This window comes from Cupressus sempervirens, chromosome 3, assembly GCF_028749045.1.
Source record: "Cupressus sempervirens isolate cs-2001-9-10 chromosome 3, ASM2874904v1, whole genome shotgun sequence".
Taxonomy (NCBI): domain Eukaryota; kingdom Viridiplantae; phylum Streptophyta; class Pinopsida; order Cupressales; family Cupressaceae; genus Cupressus; species Cupressus sempervirens.
The window spans coordinates 150,475,183-150,493,809 of record NC_143120.1 but is presented as its reverse complement, the minus strand read 5'-3'; the positions used below and the strand labels follow the sequence as shown (position 1 = coordinate 150,493,809).

The 18,627-nt window shown below is 37.2% G+C and overlaps 1 protein-coding gene across 1 annotated transcript in view; it reads right to left on the bottom strand.

Annotated features, from left to right (window-relative positions):
* Positions 1-18,627, bottom strand: part of LOC149565201 (isopentenyl-diphosphate delta-isomerase) — an 86,731-nt gene that overhangs the window by 8,113 nt on the left and 59,991 nt on the right. Inside the window, exon 3 of the mRNA XM_089818749.1 lies at positions 14,615-14,699. Within this exon, the coding sequence (XP_089674875.1) occupies positions 14,615-14,699 (85 nt within the window). The remainder of the gene's footprint in view (positions 1-14,614; positions 14,700-18,627) is intronic.

Sequence of the window (18,627 nt, the reverse complement as noted above, 5' to 3'; positions counted from 1 at the left end):
TCTCTTCGCAGCCAAAGACCTTAACTGCAAATGAAACCTTGCGAAAAGTGCGATCAAAGCATTTCGCCACTTCGCAACTTAGGATCTTATCTAACTACTTTCGATGGAGCGATAACTATTTAAGCTCAACTACTTTTATTAACAAGACAACTCCTTCAAAATTTATTATAAACCATCACCCCTTCGAAACTAAAAACACAAGTTACTCTTAACTACTAGCGATATTGCGATAATGTAGGCCTAGACTACCATGGTTAGCTCTCACTCCTTCGCTACTTAAAAACCTTTATGCCCATTTCAAGTTGCGATCCTGCGATGATTCAAAGTATGACCGCCTGGTCCTTAATCGCTTCTTCGCAACTTAAATTGCATTAAGCTTGATCCCGTCTACAACCTTGCGATCAACAGCTTGTTGCCTCTTCGCCACCCAAACTTGACATTTAACCGTAACATCTACAAAGCCGCGCTAACCTATTATCATGACTATTTCACATACTCACAGCTGCTAAAACAGTTAGAATTCAAAATGGGGTAATGTTGCGACCAATGCAACATCCCAACTTAAAACATTACAAAGGTATGACCATTTTAATATGAAAAATAGCCAAGAAACCTAGGGATATGAAAAATTAAACAAATAACCATGGTTTTGATTTATCCCTATTTCATACTTGCATGCCAATTTATGAATAATTCATCAGAACATAGGACATGACTATTTTCTAGGGTTTTTTCATGATAGCAACATTTTCAGAAATCTTAAGCAAGAAGACATATTCTCCTCTTGATTTTCACAAGGTATTTCAAAACTTTTGGTTGGGTGAAAAATTAGGCCAACAGAGTCAAGTGCTTCCATTTTTTGTTCTTGTGGTGGACTCTGTGCTCTCTTCTGTTTCACCCCCAGAAGATTTCTTTAGAGGTGAAATCTCTCCTTTGGCATCATTGGCTTCTGATGGGGATTCTTTGGTTTGACACTCGGTTCCCAATGTTATTTCTTTGGCCCTCTACTATTATTGAGGTGGAGATATCATCTATCGAGGTAGTGATGTGCGGGTGAAGTTGATGGTGGGTTGGATATGCCATCTTCATATGCCAATGGTTGGATGATTGGGTGGCTTCAAAAGAGATCTTTTATGGGGAAGTTCTTCCTCTCTATTTTCCCTTTGTCTGAGGATCCCTTGTTATTGAGGTGTAAAGGAGCTCCGGTGAGAGGTTGGTTTGTCTCCTTGCTCTTCAACGTCATATTTTCTCATGGAGGGTTTGGGGTTTTCCCCCAAATCCCCATTATCTAGCTAAGCTTCTTATGTATGGATATCTAATGAAGTTGGATGATACTAAGGAGGTCTTTATGGCCTATACTAAGGATGAGATTGTCATCCTTTCTTCCATTCGGGCTTTGGGAGCCAAGTCAAATCTCAGGTCTAGTATGAAGAGGTTATCCCTCACCTATGTGTAGCTGGTTTATGAGTTTTTACTTTCACGAAGCTGATCATGATGTGATCCCTTATAGATTCAACTAGTTCAAGAATATGTACTTGTAGATGGTTGATCAAGTTGTGTTAGACAACTATTTCCATGTTTTGGATTTGGGGGGTAATCCCTCCTTTTTCCACATGACCTGGCCGATCTAGTAGGATCCTGGCTTGCCCTTGTGGGCCTTTTTTGCAGTCAATGCTTCTTTTTTCTCATCTTTCAGTTGTCGTCCCTCTATTGGCCCTTAGCTGACTCTTATTTGTTGATATATTGTTGAATATCTTTACTTGAGAGTATCATGACCCTAAATTGCACCTTTTGTCCATTGTACCCCCTGCCCAATTTGTATAAGTATAGCCTATCAACTTGATTCCTTCACCTCAAACATATTTGATCCCATACTCAATTGTACCACACAAATAGCCCAACACATACTTAGCAGCTATCCAATGCACTCTCTTTGGTTCAACCATAAACTGACTAAGAAAGTTAATTGCAAATGCTATATCTGGCCTAGTGTTGACCAAATACATAAGCGAACCAATCAACTGCCTATATAAGGCGGGATCTACATCCTTCTCCCTGCATGTATCTACCTTCCTCCAATTCATAATCATAGGTGTAGACATGGCTTTGCAATCCTCCATCCTGAATCTCTTCAGATTTTCAAAGCAATATTTCCCTTGTCCAAGGAAAATCTCTCCATTTGTCTGCCACACCTCCATGCCTAGAAAGTAGTGCATAAGTCCCAAACTCTTCATCTGAAACTCTTCTATAGGGCCCCTCTTGCAATCCTCTATGAACCCTAGTGAACCTATAAAAACCAAGTCGTCCACATATACAACAAGAATGAGAACCTCACCCCCAACCACCAAGTAGTAGAGGTTAGCATCTGCCTCACTCTTCACAAAACCCATTTCTTGCAAGTATGTATCAATGCACTCATACCACACCAGGGTAACGTGACTCGCAACGAGTCACACGAGTCAGCGAGCCGCACTGACCTGGCCGAGTCACAATGACTCGTGACCCACGAGCGGCGAGTCACGCGGAGTGACTCGCGTGACCCAGCCCTCCTTGACACGGCCGCAGTAGACTTAAAATCCGGCCATTAAAATATTATTTTTTACAAGCTTTTTTCAATGTATTTTTTTTACATTTCTCACTCATATAACCCTAAAAGGGCTCCCATAACAATCTATAGTGAAAAGAAGAAAGAGAGAGAGAGAGAGAGAGAGAGAGAGAGAGAGAGGTAAAAGAGAAATAGAGTTTTCTTGTTTTGCAACCAGCTGAAAGGAAGAGGAGAAAAACTTGCATTTGTGACATTGGAGCTTGCATTTAGATCATCAAGGAGTTTATAGGAGCTCTCCTCAACACTTCTCAAAACATTTGAAAGAGGTAAGACTTGATTGTTTAGATTTTGATGATTTTTTTGTCTATGCTTATGGGTTTTTTGTATGAATTTTTTTTGTTTGTTTATGAGTTTTTTTTTTTAGTTTAGAGCTTTATAAAATGCAATGCTAAAATGGTAATATTTGGTCTAAAATGTCTTATTGCAGAAACCTTTATATTTTTCCTTAATTAAGTCATAATGGCTTCTGGAGGTAAAAAACCCAAGCTCTCTAAAGGCAACAAAAAAGATGAGTGTTGGAAGTTCACCATAGACTTTCCGGGTAGAAAGAGAACCCAAACAAAATGCCTATTTTGCAAAACCATTAATAGTTGGGGGATAGATAGATTAAAATACCATATTGTTGGCATACGTGGTCATGATACTGAGCCTTGTGGAGCTGCAACTGTTGAGGCTCAACGTTTTTGTTATGTAGCCTTGGAAAAATATGAACAAGAAAAAGAATTAAAAAGAAAACAATTAGAAGAGTTAGCTCAGATTGGTTCTAGTTCCCTTCCACACTCATCTGCAAATGTTTCTAATTCTGAGTCAGTAGGCTGTGTTGAAGAAGGTTCTTCCCGTCCCCCTTATCGTCCTAGTGCTTATGTTGCTCGTGCTTCTTCTACATCTATTCCTTGCACTTCTAGTGATGCTATTACTGCTGCCCCTTCTAGTAGTACTGGCTTTACCTTTCGTCCTAGAGTCAAAAAATCTAGTAGGTTGGACAATTCTTTTGTACTGCGTACCACTCCTGGTGCACAACCCTCACTTGAGAGCATGGGCTGGAATAGGTTGATACATGAAGCTGGAGTAAGAGCAATTTGCAAGTTTTGGTTTTTCTGCAACATTCCATTTATAGCAGCCAGGTACTTCAAGATTCAACTTCATTTATATTTGATTGTTCTACGTTTTAAGTTTTAAAATTTATATTCAATTTTATACTTTTAACTTGATGTTGAAAATTTGAAATATGCTAATTAAAATGTTTTTATAAATGTAACAGGACTCCTTATTGGCAAGGGATGATTGATGCAATTTCCATCTATGGTGCGGGGTTCAAAACCCCCACTGAAGATGAGTTGACTGGCCCCCTCTTACTAGAGACCGTAAAAAGATTTGGAGCCAAAAGGGGTGTACCATTATGACGGATGGATGGACAAATAGGAGGAATAGAACCCTCCTAAATTTTCTTGTTTCTAGCGGAGGTAATTCATTATGCTCTACTTCTTGAAGTCTAAAATTTAATGTATACTATTATTGAATAACGAAAATTTTGTTTTATTGACTATTGATTCCTGAATGATAATTATTTTGTTTAATTTTCACTTTCAGAATCCACCATGTTTTTGAGGTCCATAGATGCTTCCTCACGTGTGAAAAATGCAACATTCTTATGTAAGATTATTGAGGAGGTCATAAGGGAGGTGGGGGAAGAGAATGTTGTCCAAGTGGTGACTGATAATGCAACTAATTATGTTGCTGCAGGTAAAATTTTAACTTCTAACTTTCTAAGTTCTACTCCTAAAAAATTTGTTTTAATTTTTCATTAAATTTTGGAAATTAAAAGTCTTTTAATACATCAAAAAATTTCATTGTTTACTAACTAATTTAAAATTGCTGCCGGAAAACTTTTGATGGAGAGACACCCAAAAATCTTTTGTACTCCATGTGGGGCCCATTGCATCGACCTCATGTTAGAGGATATTGGCAAGCTTGTATGGGTGAAATCATGTGTTACCAAGGCCAAAAATCTTTGCAAGTTCATCTACAATCATGCCTTGGTCCTCAGCACTATGAGGCAATACACGAAGGGAAAGGAGTTGGCTCGTCCTGGTATCACAAGATTTGCCTCTAACTTTATCACACTAAAATCCTTGCTAACTTCAAGAGTTGAGGTGCATGTTTATTGGTCCAGAATGGAGTTCCTCCTCCTTTGCCACCAACCTTGTAGGGATAGATGCAACAAAATGCATTTATGATGATGAAGGTTTTTGGAAGCTATGTTCGAAGATTGTGAAGGTAATTTAAATTTTAAATTTTAAAAGCTTAAGTCTTAAAATTTTATAAATTAATTTCTCATACATATTTTTGTTTTATTTTCATTGTGCAACTTTACAAAGTTTCATCATTCACTAAATTGTTTTTTTGTTTAATTGTTTTGTAGATCACTGAGCCCCTTGTATCCCTCTTACAAGTTGCTGATGCCGAGAAGCCCTCTATGGGCTACATTTATGAGGGCATGGATAGGGCCAAGGAGGCTATTAAGGCCAAATATGTAGGAGTCGAGGAAAACTATGGCCCTATTTGGGAGATAATTGATAGGAGATGGCAAAATCAGCTTCATAAGCCCATCTATGCAGCAGCCTATTACCTCAATCCGGCATACCGCTTCCGCGATGATTTCATAACGGATGAGGAGGTTCTTAGTGGCCTATACACAGTGATATCAAAGATGTCCCCTAATCCCACAAATATATTGCTTGAGATGGATGCCTATAATAATGCATCAGGGACCATTTTTTCAAGTCAAATTTGCAAAGGTCATATAAAGTTGCAGCCAGGTAAAAATTGCAGCTTAAGCCTTATACAATCTAGTTTCTAAATTTCTAGCTTTAAACTTAAAGTTAAAATTTTGAAATGAGACTAATATTTTTTTGTTTTCCTTTTTTCAAAATTCAGATAGATGGTGGCAAATGTTTAGGCCTTCAACTAAAAACCTTTAGCAAATAGCCATCCACATTTTGAGCCAGCCAAGTAGCGCTTCTGGATGTGAGCGCAACTAGAGCATGTTCGAGCACATCCACTCGAAGAGGCGTAACAAGTTGTTTGTGGAGAAAATGAATAGGCTAGTCTTTGTGCACTACAACCTGCGCATTAGGATCAGGGAGATTTTGGATAGTGACACCTCTTCGATTACTCTAGAGGAGGTTGATCCAGAGTTTGAGTGGATACTGAGGCTTCTGATCCTGTCTTTGATGATGAGGACCTACAGTGGCTTGACCAGGCAAATAGAGAGGGCCAGGCTGAGGCTGTGGCTATGGCAGCAGAGGACCAAAGAGCTCCAGTTGTTCCTAGTGGCACCTCACAGACATTGGCAGAGCTAGAGACAAAGACTATAGTTGATCCTAGAGGCACCTCACAAGTTGATGCTATGGCTACTGAGACATCTAGGACCTACCTTAGACGCCTTACTAAGAGGCATTTTCTAGATTATACTGAGTCTAAGGTTGAGCATAAGGATGACGATGACGATGACGATGACGATAAGGATGAGGATGATGATGAGAACTTCGACTAGGAGCCATATCTATAACTTATAGTCTTGTTTTAACTTTTTGTTTAACTTAATATATGATCAAAATTTGGAACATTTGAATTTGATGATGACTATTGAATCTTGATGTGTTGGATTTCATAATACATAATATATATACATTTTGATGGTTTGCAATGTGCATGGATTTATCATTTTATATATGATTCTATGTTCTACACTTTTATAATATTTCCTTCAGGCTTCAGCTATTGTTTAAACTTTAAAGTTAAACTTTAAACTTTAATTACTAGTAATATAGTATTTAGCAATTTACCTTTGTAGTATTGTACTTATGTAATCGATGTTTGACTTTTAAGTTTTAACTTTAAGTATGTGCATTATGATCAAATTATCTTCTATTTAATGATGTTATTGTGTCTTTATGCTTTATTCAACAATGGGTGCATGGAATGTTCTTTAAAGCCTAAAAAATCTCAAATTTTTGAGGTTTTTTCACTTTGCCGAGTCATCGCCGAGCTGGGTCACTAGTCAGAGTCGAGTCACGAGTCAAGTTACCCTTGCCGAGTCCAGGCCAAGTCCGAGTCTCGTTACTTTGTACCACACTTTGGGAGCCTACTTGAGTCCATACAAAGCTCTCTTCAATCTGCACATGCGGATGTCTTTGTTGTGTGATACAAAGCCTTCTAGTTGTTCTATGTATACCCCCTTCAATTCACCATTAGGGACTACTGTCTTGACATCCATTTGATGGATTTTCCATCCCATCTATGTTGCAAATGAGATCACATCTCGTATAGAAGTATACTTGGCCATTGGAGAAAATGTCTCCTCATAGTCTATTCCCTCCTCTTGAGAGAACCCCTTTGTCACGAACCTTGCCTTGTATTTCTCGATGCTACCATCTACACCATACTTTTTCTTTTAGATCTAGCGCGATCCATCTATTACCTATCTGTCAATTTAGGCACTACCTCCCACACATCATTTTGCATTATTGAGGAATGTTCCTCAACCATAGCATCTTGCCATATCTGATGCTCGACAACCTCATGATAGCTGGAAGGCTCACTATTTACCAACTGACTGACTAATGCCACATAATCATTGAACTTGGCTGGTTGTCTTCGTTGTCTTGTACTCTTTCTAAGAGCTCCCACAAAAACCTGAGTATCCTTTGTGTCTCTTGAACCTCACGATTCAAAATGCTAATTGTAGAGGATGAAATATCAACATCTATGTCTTCTTGATGCATTTCCTATTGCACCAATTGCTTCATATTTTGTGAATCTTCGCCACCTAAGCCTACGCTTGTACTAGTAACTATACTTGAGCTTAGTTGCCCTTGACTTGGCCTTGGAGCTTCTATTGGCTGCTCACTCTAATCATTTGTTGGCAAATATTTGGGCCTTCCAAAATGCCTTGTCCTCCATGAACTTGACATCATGTTTGACTATAATTCCTCTGGTTCCTGAAATAAAAATCCTATATACCTATGAGGTTTCAATGTTTCCAACAAAGTACCCCCTCTTTGCAGTCTGATCTAACTTCGTACATGCATCATTTGGAATATGACAATATGCCAAGCTTCAAAATATCCTGAAGTGACCAATATCTGGCATCTTCCCTCTTAAAGCTTCCTCTAGTGTCATCTTCCCTAATACCTTGTGCAGAACCATGTTCTGTATGCATATTGGTGTACTACACACCTCTGCCCATAAGTAGCAGGGCATAACCCAGTCATGTAGCATAGCCTTTGTTGCCTTTGATATAGAACATTTCTTCCTCTCAGCAACTACATTTTGCAATGGATTGTAAGGAACAGTCCACTCTCTTGATTCCTTCTCTAGTACAGAACTCCTAGAAGTCATTTCCTTTGTACTCGCCTTAATTGTCTAACCAAAGAACCTTTATCTTCCTTCCTGTCAAGTTCTCCACAAGAGCCTTTAACTCTTGGAAGTGATTGAAAATCACATCTTTGGTCTTCAAGAGGTATATCTCGGTCTTCCTGGGGGAATCATCAATAAAAGTAACATAGTTCTCATATCCTCTGAGAGATTTCATTGACATTGGTCCACATTCAGCTAAATGTACTAGATGAAGAGCACCCTCAGATCTAGTGCCACTCCTTGGAAAAGATGCTTTTGCAAACTTCTCCAACACACATCCCTAACATGCATCATCATGCTTTGTGCTCACCTCTGGAACACCTATCATTGTCTCACGAAGCAATTTAAGTGCTCCATGATGAATATGGCCCATCCTCCTATGCCATAGCTCTCCAAGATCTCTAGGATTATTGTTGCTCATGAGTGCCTTAGGAGTATCAAATTGAAAACTATAAAGGTGATGACCAGTCCTAAATCCAATAGTTATTGGTGATTTCCAATCCTTATACTTGATCAACACATGTGCCCCTCTAAAGACTACATTATACCCCTTCTGCTGAATGACAAATACGGAAATCAGATTCATTCCTAAGCCTGGCACATGCAACACATCATGAAGTGGAATTATCTTTCCATTCTCCACAAAAAACTAAACAGTCCCTTTCCTAATTGAGTTGAGTTCGGACAAGTTTCCCATAGAAATCTGGATATTAGTGTTCTCCTTATAACTAGAGAAGTGCTCTCTTAACTCCTGTCATATGAAATGAAGCCCCACTATCTATATACCAAACACAATGTGAGGTTGAGCTAACCATACAAACTATGGGTGCAAACTCATCTTTCATTCTACTAGAGAGCTCTTTTGCACTTGCCGAAGTTGTCACTTGCTTCTTTCCCTTGTTCCTTTGTGGGCAATTATTGACAAAGTGGCCATATGACAACCAAAGCACTTGATCTTAGATAGATCCTCTTCTTCTCACTTTGTGGATTTGATCCTTTGCTAGACCCCTTCTTTGCTTTCCCTTTCCTCACTGGGGCAATGTTTTCATGTTCGACCTCACTTTTCTAACTCTTGTTGGCCCCATTGACAAGACTTAGTCTAAACTCCTTCTGAGTGAAATCACCCCATAGTCGATCCCAACTTAGTAAGGTGTCTTGTCCACTAACAACTTGAACGAAGACATCCCACTTCTTATTAAACCTATTTAGGGCTATCCGTACTAGCTCATCATCACTAGGGCTATCTCCAAAAGTTGCTAACTCATCCTTGACAAGTCTAAGCCTGGTGAGGTAACTTGTGGCGTCTTCTCCCTTGTTCATCTACGTACAGCAACTTTTCTCTAAGAATCATCTTCCTATTGGTGGTAGCATTCTGGTACAGATTCAAAATGGTGTCCCACATTTTCTTCGTAGTATCTAGCTCCAAGATATGTGGAAGAATATGGTCATTAACACCATCAAGGATTATCCTCCATGCCTTGGCATCGTCCTTCTTGTATGTTGCAAGCTATGTTGCATCTGTAGGTACAACTACAACACTAGTAACATAATCCTCGATACTATTCTCTTCCAACAGTAAAGAAAGTTTGGCCTTCTACACACCAAAATTCAAGGCACCATCTAATCAGTCCAGATCTCTCAAACCAGCTGAAGCCATCTCAAGGGGTAAAAGCAATAATAATTCTAAAGAGACCAAACTAGGTTTTAAAAACCCTCGATTTCCTTCTTAAGGCAAAAAATTTCTACCCTCAACACTACTTTGATACCATGTGAAAATTACTATTGCAATCACTCATTATTAATCTCCTATCATATAAACATTATTTAACTACTGAAAATTAATTCACAGCTAACATCGAAAAAATAACACAACTGCAACTTCGCCAATAAAAATACAGAAAGAAATAAGCAAACACAATGACACAATAAGTTCAAACAAATCGTCCTTGGAAAACTCCCTCAAGGAAAACAAGTTCTACATATGAGGAATTGTATAAACTTCAGTAAATTAAGAGATACAAAATTCCTTGCCTCTTACTGGCAAAACTTCAACATCTCCCAATTTCTCCCACTTATATTCCCCTACGTTTACCCCAAACACTATCACTACACCCTTGCTAACACTACAAGATTATTTGCTATTACTACAAATTCATTTGCCAACACTACAAATGCTTCTCAATCTTGTGTTCTCCAAATGCCCACTAACCCCGTTTTTATACTACTCTCGTTGGAAAACCAACAGCCTAGATTGATTCTCAATTAATGGTAAAAATTTAATATACAACTCAACAACCAATAACAAAATTGGTTTCTAGTTGCTTCCAAAAGGAGCTGATTAATTAACAAATAATTATCTTTACTCCAATCAATTTGTTTAGAGAAACAATTATTTACTAAATTCTGGCAAGCGGACAAACAGTTGTCCAAGCTACCCAATTAACAATATCCACCATCTAATAGGAACAATTTGAGCTAATCTATCTATCTTCACCTCTTGTTTACTGAATGTTGGAAAAGAAAGATTTGTGAAAACAATCCCTTGGGTACAGAGCGTTGAAGACTCCTTATCTAAATACATCTTTTCAAAGGCCCTTCCTTCTCTCACCTCTTAACCATCACATGAAGGCAACCTTCCAAACTTTATAGTGCATACCATTTAGGATTGAAAGCAATGGTAGCCATACAAAGCAGAGTCTTCTTTGTGTTCCAACTCTGCAACAAAATCGGCTTAGTATGTTGCTCATACGATTCCAAAGTAGGATTGTTGGCCAATATTCGTTGCTTTATTTTTCAAACCATGTTGTCAAATGTCTCATACCTCTCAAAGACTAGAAGAGCCTGTATCGGCATATCTAATGAAATCTACAATAGGTGAGATGAAAGAGCAAACATGTCTACAAAATGCAAAAAAAAGTTCATACGAATCAATTGATAAGTTAGAAATTTCCAAAGTTGAAATATCGAATTATAAAATTAGTATACTAAAATTTTAAAAATTATTATGAAAATCAACTACTTAATATTTCATAAAATCAGTAATTTAATAATTAAATCAGCAATGTCTTAACTCACAGTGGATCACCCATCATCATCAAGGATCCTTCGTTTGATGGCTCTTCCTTCTATAAATCTTGAATTAGGCCATCTGCTCTATCTTAAATTCACCATCCTCAACTATAGGGGCTCATGTATGTCAAGAATCCTCTCTAACAAAATGAAGTAACTGACATATCTTGTCTCAACAAGTTTGAAGAACTCCTTGAAAACATCCTCCAAACAGCAAGGTGAGGTGGTTGCAAATGAACCAATTCTATATCTCTAGCTTCTACCACAACTTGCTTCGACCAATCTATTTTCCTTGTCTTTCAATGATTGGAGACAACATGGGGTTCAAAGAATGTGCTTTAAGCACCCTCCACTATCATAACAGCCAATTTGCAGACATGTGCTAACTCAGTGACAGCTTCTACAGCATTTGAGGACCTACCTTCCTCTGCAGCCTCTCTTAAAATTCTAAAGTTTAAACCCGACACCTGCATTCTTATGGTTTATTGAACAAACCATGGCTCTAAGAAACTAAGATCCAATTAGGCATGTCTCTACGATGTTGATGAGTGGCTAATGTGTAATTTCAGCCCACCCACCCATCACAACAGAATAACCTATCCTAATCCATTTTTGTTTCATATCTTCCATTAGCAAATTAACCTTAGAATATTTTTTATATAGGAGGGTAGTGCCTAGTTTATGATCTCCAAGGGGTATAAAGGAGGGGCCAATAGAGGCTACATCTTCAATCACTTTTTTGAATACTAGTTATGGGCCAAATGAAATGGGATGGCTTTGTCATAAATGTTTTGGAATGAGAAACTCTATTGCATTTTGTGCCCATGTATTAAACTTGTAACCTTTTCTGGCCTTTCACTACCACTAATCTTCCTCCTCTTGTGACAATATCATTTTTAGCACTACCAACCATGGATGCCATAGGCATGGATGTTTGTCACTTGCAAAAGAACGTGTTGGTATTGTAACACCTTGAGAACTCATTTCTATGAGCCTCTAACTTCTCCTTTATATCCACATAAATTTTAACCCCACAACACGTAACATCCAAGAAATGAGGTTGCACCCTATGTAGCTCACTCTAAAAATTGTCTTGCAAATTGGACAAAACTATACCCTACTCCCTATGAATTTTTATTTTTGGTATCTATAAATGTCACAATTTGGAGGTGTTGCTGTTTGGTCAAAACGGCCCTTTGCATATTTGTTCCAGACTTTTTAAGGGTAATAAAGTGGGTTTGATGGTCATCCATCCACATCCCCTACATTTCCACACTCTAAAGAGGTTGAAACTCTTGCATTTACTTGAATTCTTCAACTCCATTGTCACTACTATCATTCTCACAGTTGCTTATATTAGTTTTGTGAGATGTAATGAAACTTTAAACTGAAAATAAATTAGAAAACTAAACTGAAAATAAATTAGAAAACTAACTTTAAACATTGGATAAAATGAAGGATAGAATGACCTACCTATGTCAGAAATTTGTTGCTCCATTACCATATCCCGAATATGCCTTGGAATTCAACCACTTTAGACCTTCCAACCTGCTAAAAGATTTTGTTTCCTTCAAATTCAAACCTTGCCGCTACAAATTCTTTTGACAAATAGCGAATGCAAATGCATAGAAACAGGGCATTTTTCCTATTAAGGTGACTTGAGGTGTGGGGCCCCACAGAAAGAAATACAAAAAATGTTTTTGTGGCTAGAAAAAGTGGTATGGCCAGTCATATCCTGTCCATATTGCCACCATCCCCACATGGGGAATTTTCCAGTGTTTGGGCAAAACTGAAGAGGGCTAGGGGATGTCTCTGACCCATCCACCCATTCCCAATACACCTCAGCAACGGGGAGATGTCAAAAGGAGTCGGAACACATCCCCAAGTAACACAGGCTAAACAACTTTTCTGCCTTTCAAAGCTTTCCATTCTGCCTTAATATATTTAGTTTACCATTAGTATAGAGTTCTTTGGTTATACAACATATAAGTGATTAAGAAAACAAGAAAATAAAGGGTATCCCAAGCAAGGGACAATGACATACTTGTGAAGAATATTACCAGGACCTGATGGTACCTGGTTTCACTTCAACTTATTTGAATGCAATTATCTTCATTCATGGACTCTCCCTCGTTCAGGATAAATGACTGCATAGCATGCTGGAGGACAACCAGATGAAGGGAAATGAAGACATTGAGCTCACACAACTCTGCCAACACTCTGCATAGTCCATTCTTCTCTGGTTATTTTAAATAGTAACCATCATGGACAATGACATAATTGTGAAGAATATTACCGGGACCTGATGGTACCTGGTTTCACTTCAACTTATTTGAATGCAATTATCTTGATTCATGGACTCTCCCTCGTTCAGGATAAATGACTGCATAGCATGCTGGAGGACAACCAGATGAAGGGAAATGAAGACATTGAGCTCACACGACTCTGCCAACACTCTGCATAGTCCATTCTTCTCTGGTTATTTTAAATAGTCTGTGGGCTAGCTTTCAAATGCTTGGAATACTCTATGACATCCATATATTGGACCTCAACTGTTTTGCACTCCAGTTGAAGTTCCAAAGAATTTACCAAAACTTTGTATATTATCTCCATTGTTTCTATTTTGCTTTGAACTTTAATCATATTTTTTTCTTTTCAGTTTATTACCAAGAAAATAATGACACACTAGTAAGTAAGAAATTATAGTTAGAGAACAGATTCAATGTCTTATAAAAATACAGTGATCTATATTACAAAAAAAAACTGAGGGATGAACCTGGAAGGAATAAACTCAATAAAAACCAGAAAAGGAGAAAAAAGGGAAACACAAAAGTAGTCCGTTGCTAATGGGTAGGAAACCAGAAGCAACCAACTGTTCAAGCAAGAAGAATGCTAAAGGGACTTAGAGATGCCTGTTTAATTAATATACTGATAAGAAACGAGAAGTTAACAATCATTCAAAGGCAAGTGAGACAAGCAGGAAAATACACAGTAAGACAAGCAAGGACCAATGTGGTGGAAAAGCAAGACTAGAAAGCATTTAACAACTCTTGGATTTTGCTTCTTGTGCTATAGATATATCCCCTTCTCACCTAAATGGGCAATAATAAGGTTATAAAATGCATCTTGAACTTGCATTTGAGATTCAAGATGATTTAAACGAATTTGATTTAGTAGAACTACATTTTTTAAGAAAGTGAGACGTTTAGTATCTCCATAGCACAACCAAAAATGATCATAACCAAGAAATACAGTTATTAAATTTTGCCCTAAACAAAACAAAAAGCTATACAATATAACTCTTGGATTCCTGTTTCACTAAGGATATTCCTTTTCTCAATTAGTATCATTATGAGCCAGTAAACTGCATCTTCAACTCATGTTATTAAATTTTATAAAGGGAAAAAAAACCAGCTGACTTAAATCTCTGTAAGCATAACCTCACTGTACCTTAAATTATCATTTCCAAATTCAGAGAAACATATTTTGGAAAACCAAAACATTAAAGTTCTTTTATACCTTTAAGAAGTTTCCATGCCACGCGCTGGGAAACAAACTGCACAGCAAGCCTTTCCAGCACTCGTCTTGTTGTAAGAACACCAGTCTGGACAAAAAAAAAAACTTGAACTCAAAAGCTTCCAAAATAATAGTGTACATAGAAATACCCTCAAATATTAATGTCCATGGATGCTACTGTGCCTTTAGCATACTATTTATGCATCTAATGTGCACTCTTGAAAGAACTTGAAAACCTATGCCACATAGTGTATGATCTACCTTACACATTTGATACATATCTTAGTCATATGAAATGGATATCACTTGTTGAATTTTCAAAATATTTATCATAGTAATTCTCAAGTGAAATAAATGTCCAGTATAAACTCATACTGTGAATGGTATCATGTACCAGAGTACACTACAAATTCTATCAAACTTTACTGGCTATGAATGCTATTCTGCCAGCAGCCTTCAGTGTTTAACATCTCAAGCACACTTATAAAATGTGAAATCTGAAGATCTAAGCCAAGATCTAAGCCACTACAGTGTACAATGATGAATACAGTGCATATCTTTCAGCCATATGCAATAAAAATCACATGATTTGTGTTTAATATATATTTATTATTTATCACTCTAATTCTCAAGTGAACTAGACTTCAGGTCTAAGTTCGTAGAGTTTCAATAGTTTGACATCCGGCATCATTGACTCAAATTTCGATGAAATTGAATTAGACTTGAACAGAATCCTAGTAAAACTATAATTGTTAATGACAAGTTGAGAATATAAGTTGAAATTGTAGGAATAAATGAACCAAACAATAAAAGAATTTTCTGACACAGTCGCAGAAAATGTCAACTTGCCCAAGACCTTTGGTACTTGTGGGAATTTGCAGTCCAAAAGCACACCAGAGAATCAAATAGAAATCAAGTACCAAAGAATCAATCTTGGTTAGCTTTTTTGTAACTGAAGACGTTGAGACACTTTGCCTAGGATCCTAGCAAGGCACCATACCATCTTACAATTTACAATGTGCCAAAAAGAAACCACAACGTGTGTAGATAATAGATATTACAATAATATGACGATAGATGCTACTGGTGAAGGGGTGGACCAAAAAACCTGACAAACCAGTAATCTGGCAGGACAACAAGAATGAAGGGGATGCTGCAAGATCCAGCCGACTCAAGAAATTCATCCAAACAATAATAGAAAAGAGGTAAGTACCTAACCCAAAGTGAAAGGTAAAGCTGAATGTAATATCCCCTTTCTAAAATAGGCCTTAATAATAAATAATAATAAAATTAAAATATAAATTAATTAATTAAATAATTAATTGAATCATTAATTAATATTATATAATATAAATTATCTAAATTTAATAAAAGTTCAAGAGATATGTAATGAAGAGTACTGACTCCCTAAAAACAAGATATAAAAAGGAGGAGAGTTCATTTGAAAGGGGATATGGAGGAAGAAAGAAGAGAGCAAGTTATTAAAGAACTAATGGAAGAAGAAAGGAATGACAAGAAAATAACTCACTCTCTCCTTCAAAAGGCAGAAATGATGAAAGGCTGTAACTGTTAAACTTTGATAGCTTCAGTTGGATAAACTCAAGAGACTAAACTGGAGTTATGTGTGTGTGTGTGTGTGTGTGTGCATGCGCATGTGTGTGTGTCTGTGCGTGCGCATGTGTGTGTGAATAATAAATTATTATATTAACAAATGGAAATGTCCCTTCACAGATCATGCTATAAGAGAGGGAATTGCATTTTGGAAAGTATTCACCAAGAAGGCAATGCACTTACATATGCAATGATCCTCCAAAACTAACATATCAGAGCTAGGTTATGACGAAAAAAATGGATGGAAAATTTTATTATATGGTATCCCTGAACCCTGAGAGGAAGTATGGAACTACGTTGAGAAGTTTATCCTCGCAAAAAATGGTGAAGCCTATGATTTGCAAGCGGTTAATGATGTTTGATCCCCGAACTCAGGTTACATAGAGAAATGGCAAAAGTTGGCTTCAAGTGTATCAGGTCGTCAAATACTCGGATCTCACATTGTATCAAACAAACATGGTAAAGAAATGGATGCAATCATTAAGAGTAATTGGTTGGTCTGATCAAACTATAATCAATATCAATGGGAATGAGATCAGTATTTGAGATCAACGATGCCTGAGATGCTCACTTGTCCGTGTTGATGTGGTCTTTGAAAACAATGATTCTACAAGTCAAGATTGCATGTTCCTGTGTATGGATAAGGGATATATATTGGCAACTCTTTGTGGACTTATGTCGCGGTAATAAGTCGTATGGATCTCAACAAATTATTGTTGGAAAGATTTTGGCCAATACTTTTTTGTCTGATTTGACCAATTGGATATTGGATTCACGATAAATCTCGGGAGACCACTACTACGTTCTATCTGTTGATCTCTCTATTATAATGTCCCTTTAACCTGGTCATGTTTAGAAGACTAATATAAAAGAGTCCGATGAATATTTTATGTCTCGGGGGAAAACTTATATGGAGCACAATAATTGAAGGGGTGTGACACTATGATCCTTATGTGGAGGTCAACCACGTGGACTGTTGTTGACCTGAGCGTAGAGCGAAATGTAGATCAAAGCACAACTACAAAATGAAGAGCTTAGCACACGATGATGTACAAGTTACAAAGAAGCTCGTACGGGAGTTTTCACTAGAGCTTGTGCTTCAATAACTACCAAGAAAGCATGTTAATGCAGTAAATCCTTGGATCTCTATAGTCAATGATAGTCAATTTTGTGCTTAGTTTTATGATGGATGACAAAGTCACCAGGAAAGGATGTGCACCAAATTACAGATAAGGTTATATCAAATGTATGTCCAGTTGTCCATGTACTAGATTTGTGTCGAGCTCAAGTTGTCTACTTCTGAGCTCAAGTCCTTGGTATGTTTGATGTGGCATCAAACTCTTATATTTGGCATCCGATGTATAGAAAGTAGGTCAATCATCTAAAAAAAAAAAAAAAGTATTGAAATATAATAAAATTTTGTGAGAGCTTTCTTTATTAGCAGTGACTAATACATTGATACGATATATGTATGTAGCAAATGTGATATTGCTCATCACTACTAAGCATCAATATGAAAGAGAAGTGACATGGTGGATATTTCTAAAACATTCACACTCATTGAACTATAAAGGCATTAGAAGGAAGATTAGAGTTGTGCAGAAGAAAGCTACCATGAGGTAAAGTGGAGATAAAAGTCGCTTCAGAGCCTCAGTTCATAAGAGGAAACCTTGGACAAAGAGAGGGAGAAGATAGAGGATATGAGGAAGTCTGACATCTAACACTTTATAGGAGAGATTGATATCAGATTTAGAGGGAATGTGACACCTCTTCAAAGGTAAAGGAGCTCAGAAGATTGATGTTCAGAGGGAGTTTGGCACATCCATCTGATGGAGCAAATAAAGGATATGTTCAGTTGATTTTTTGAAGATCTTGATCATATCATAATCAAAGGGAGTTTTGACTTCATGTGAACTTTTGGTATCATGCGTGTGACTGCGTGATTTAATGGGCCTACCCCTTTGTACATCATAAGGAAGTGACAACTTCCAAATGATGTCACTTGTATATGCAAAAGTTATTGAAAGGTGACGATCTTAAAATAACTTATTTTTCTATTGTGATAGATATCTTACGATGTCTATGCAGATCATAATAGACTATACTTTGCATGGTGGATGTTTATATAATAAGCATTATGAGAATGTGTGTGCACATACTTATAAACACTTTTTAGTGCATGGTGAATATTATGTAAATTGATGTTCTAGAGGCCATTACACAGATTACATGGTGATTATCATACAATTTGATGTTCTGGAGACCATTACTCATAGTACTTGGTGAACATCTTGCATTTCACTTTGGGGGCCATTACTCAAACTCGAAGAGTATTTGGTGAATATGATAAGTTGCTATTCTATAGACCAATACTCAAATGTATCAAAATGGTGAATATCATATGT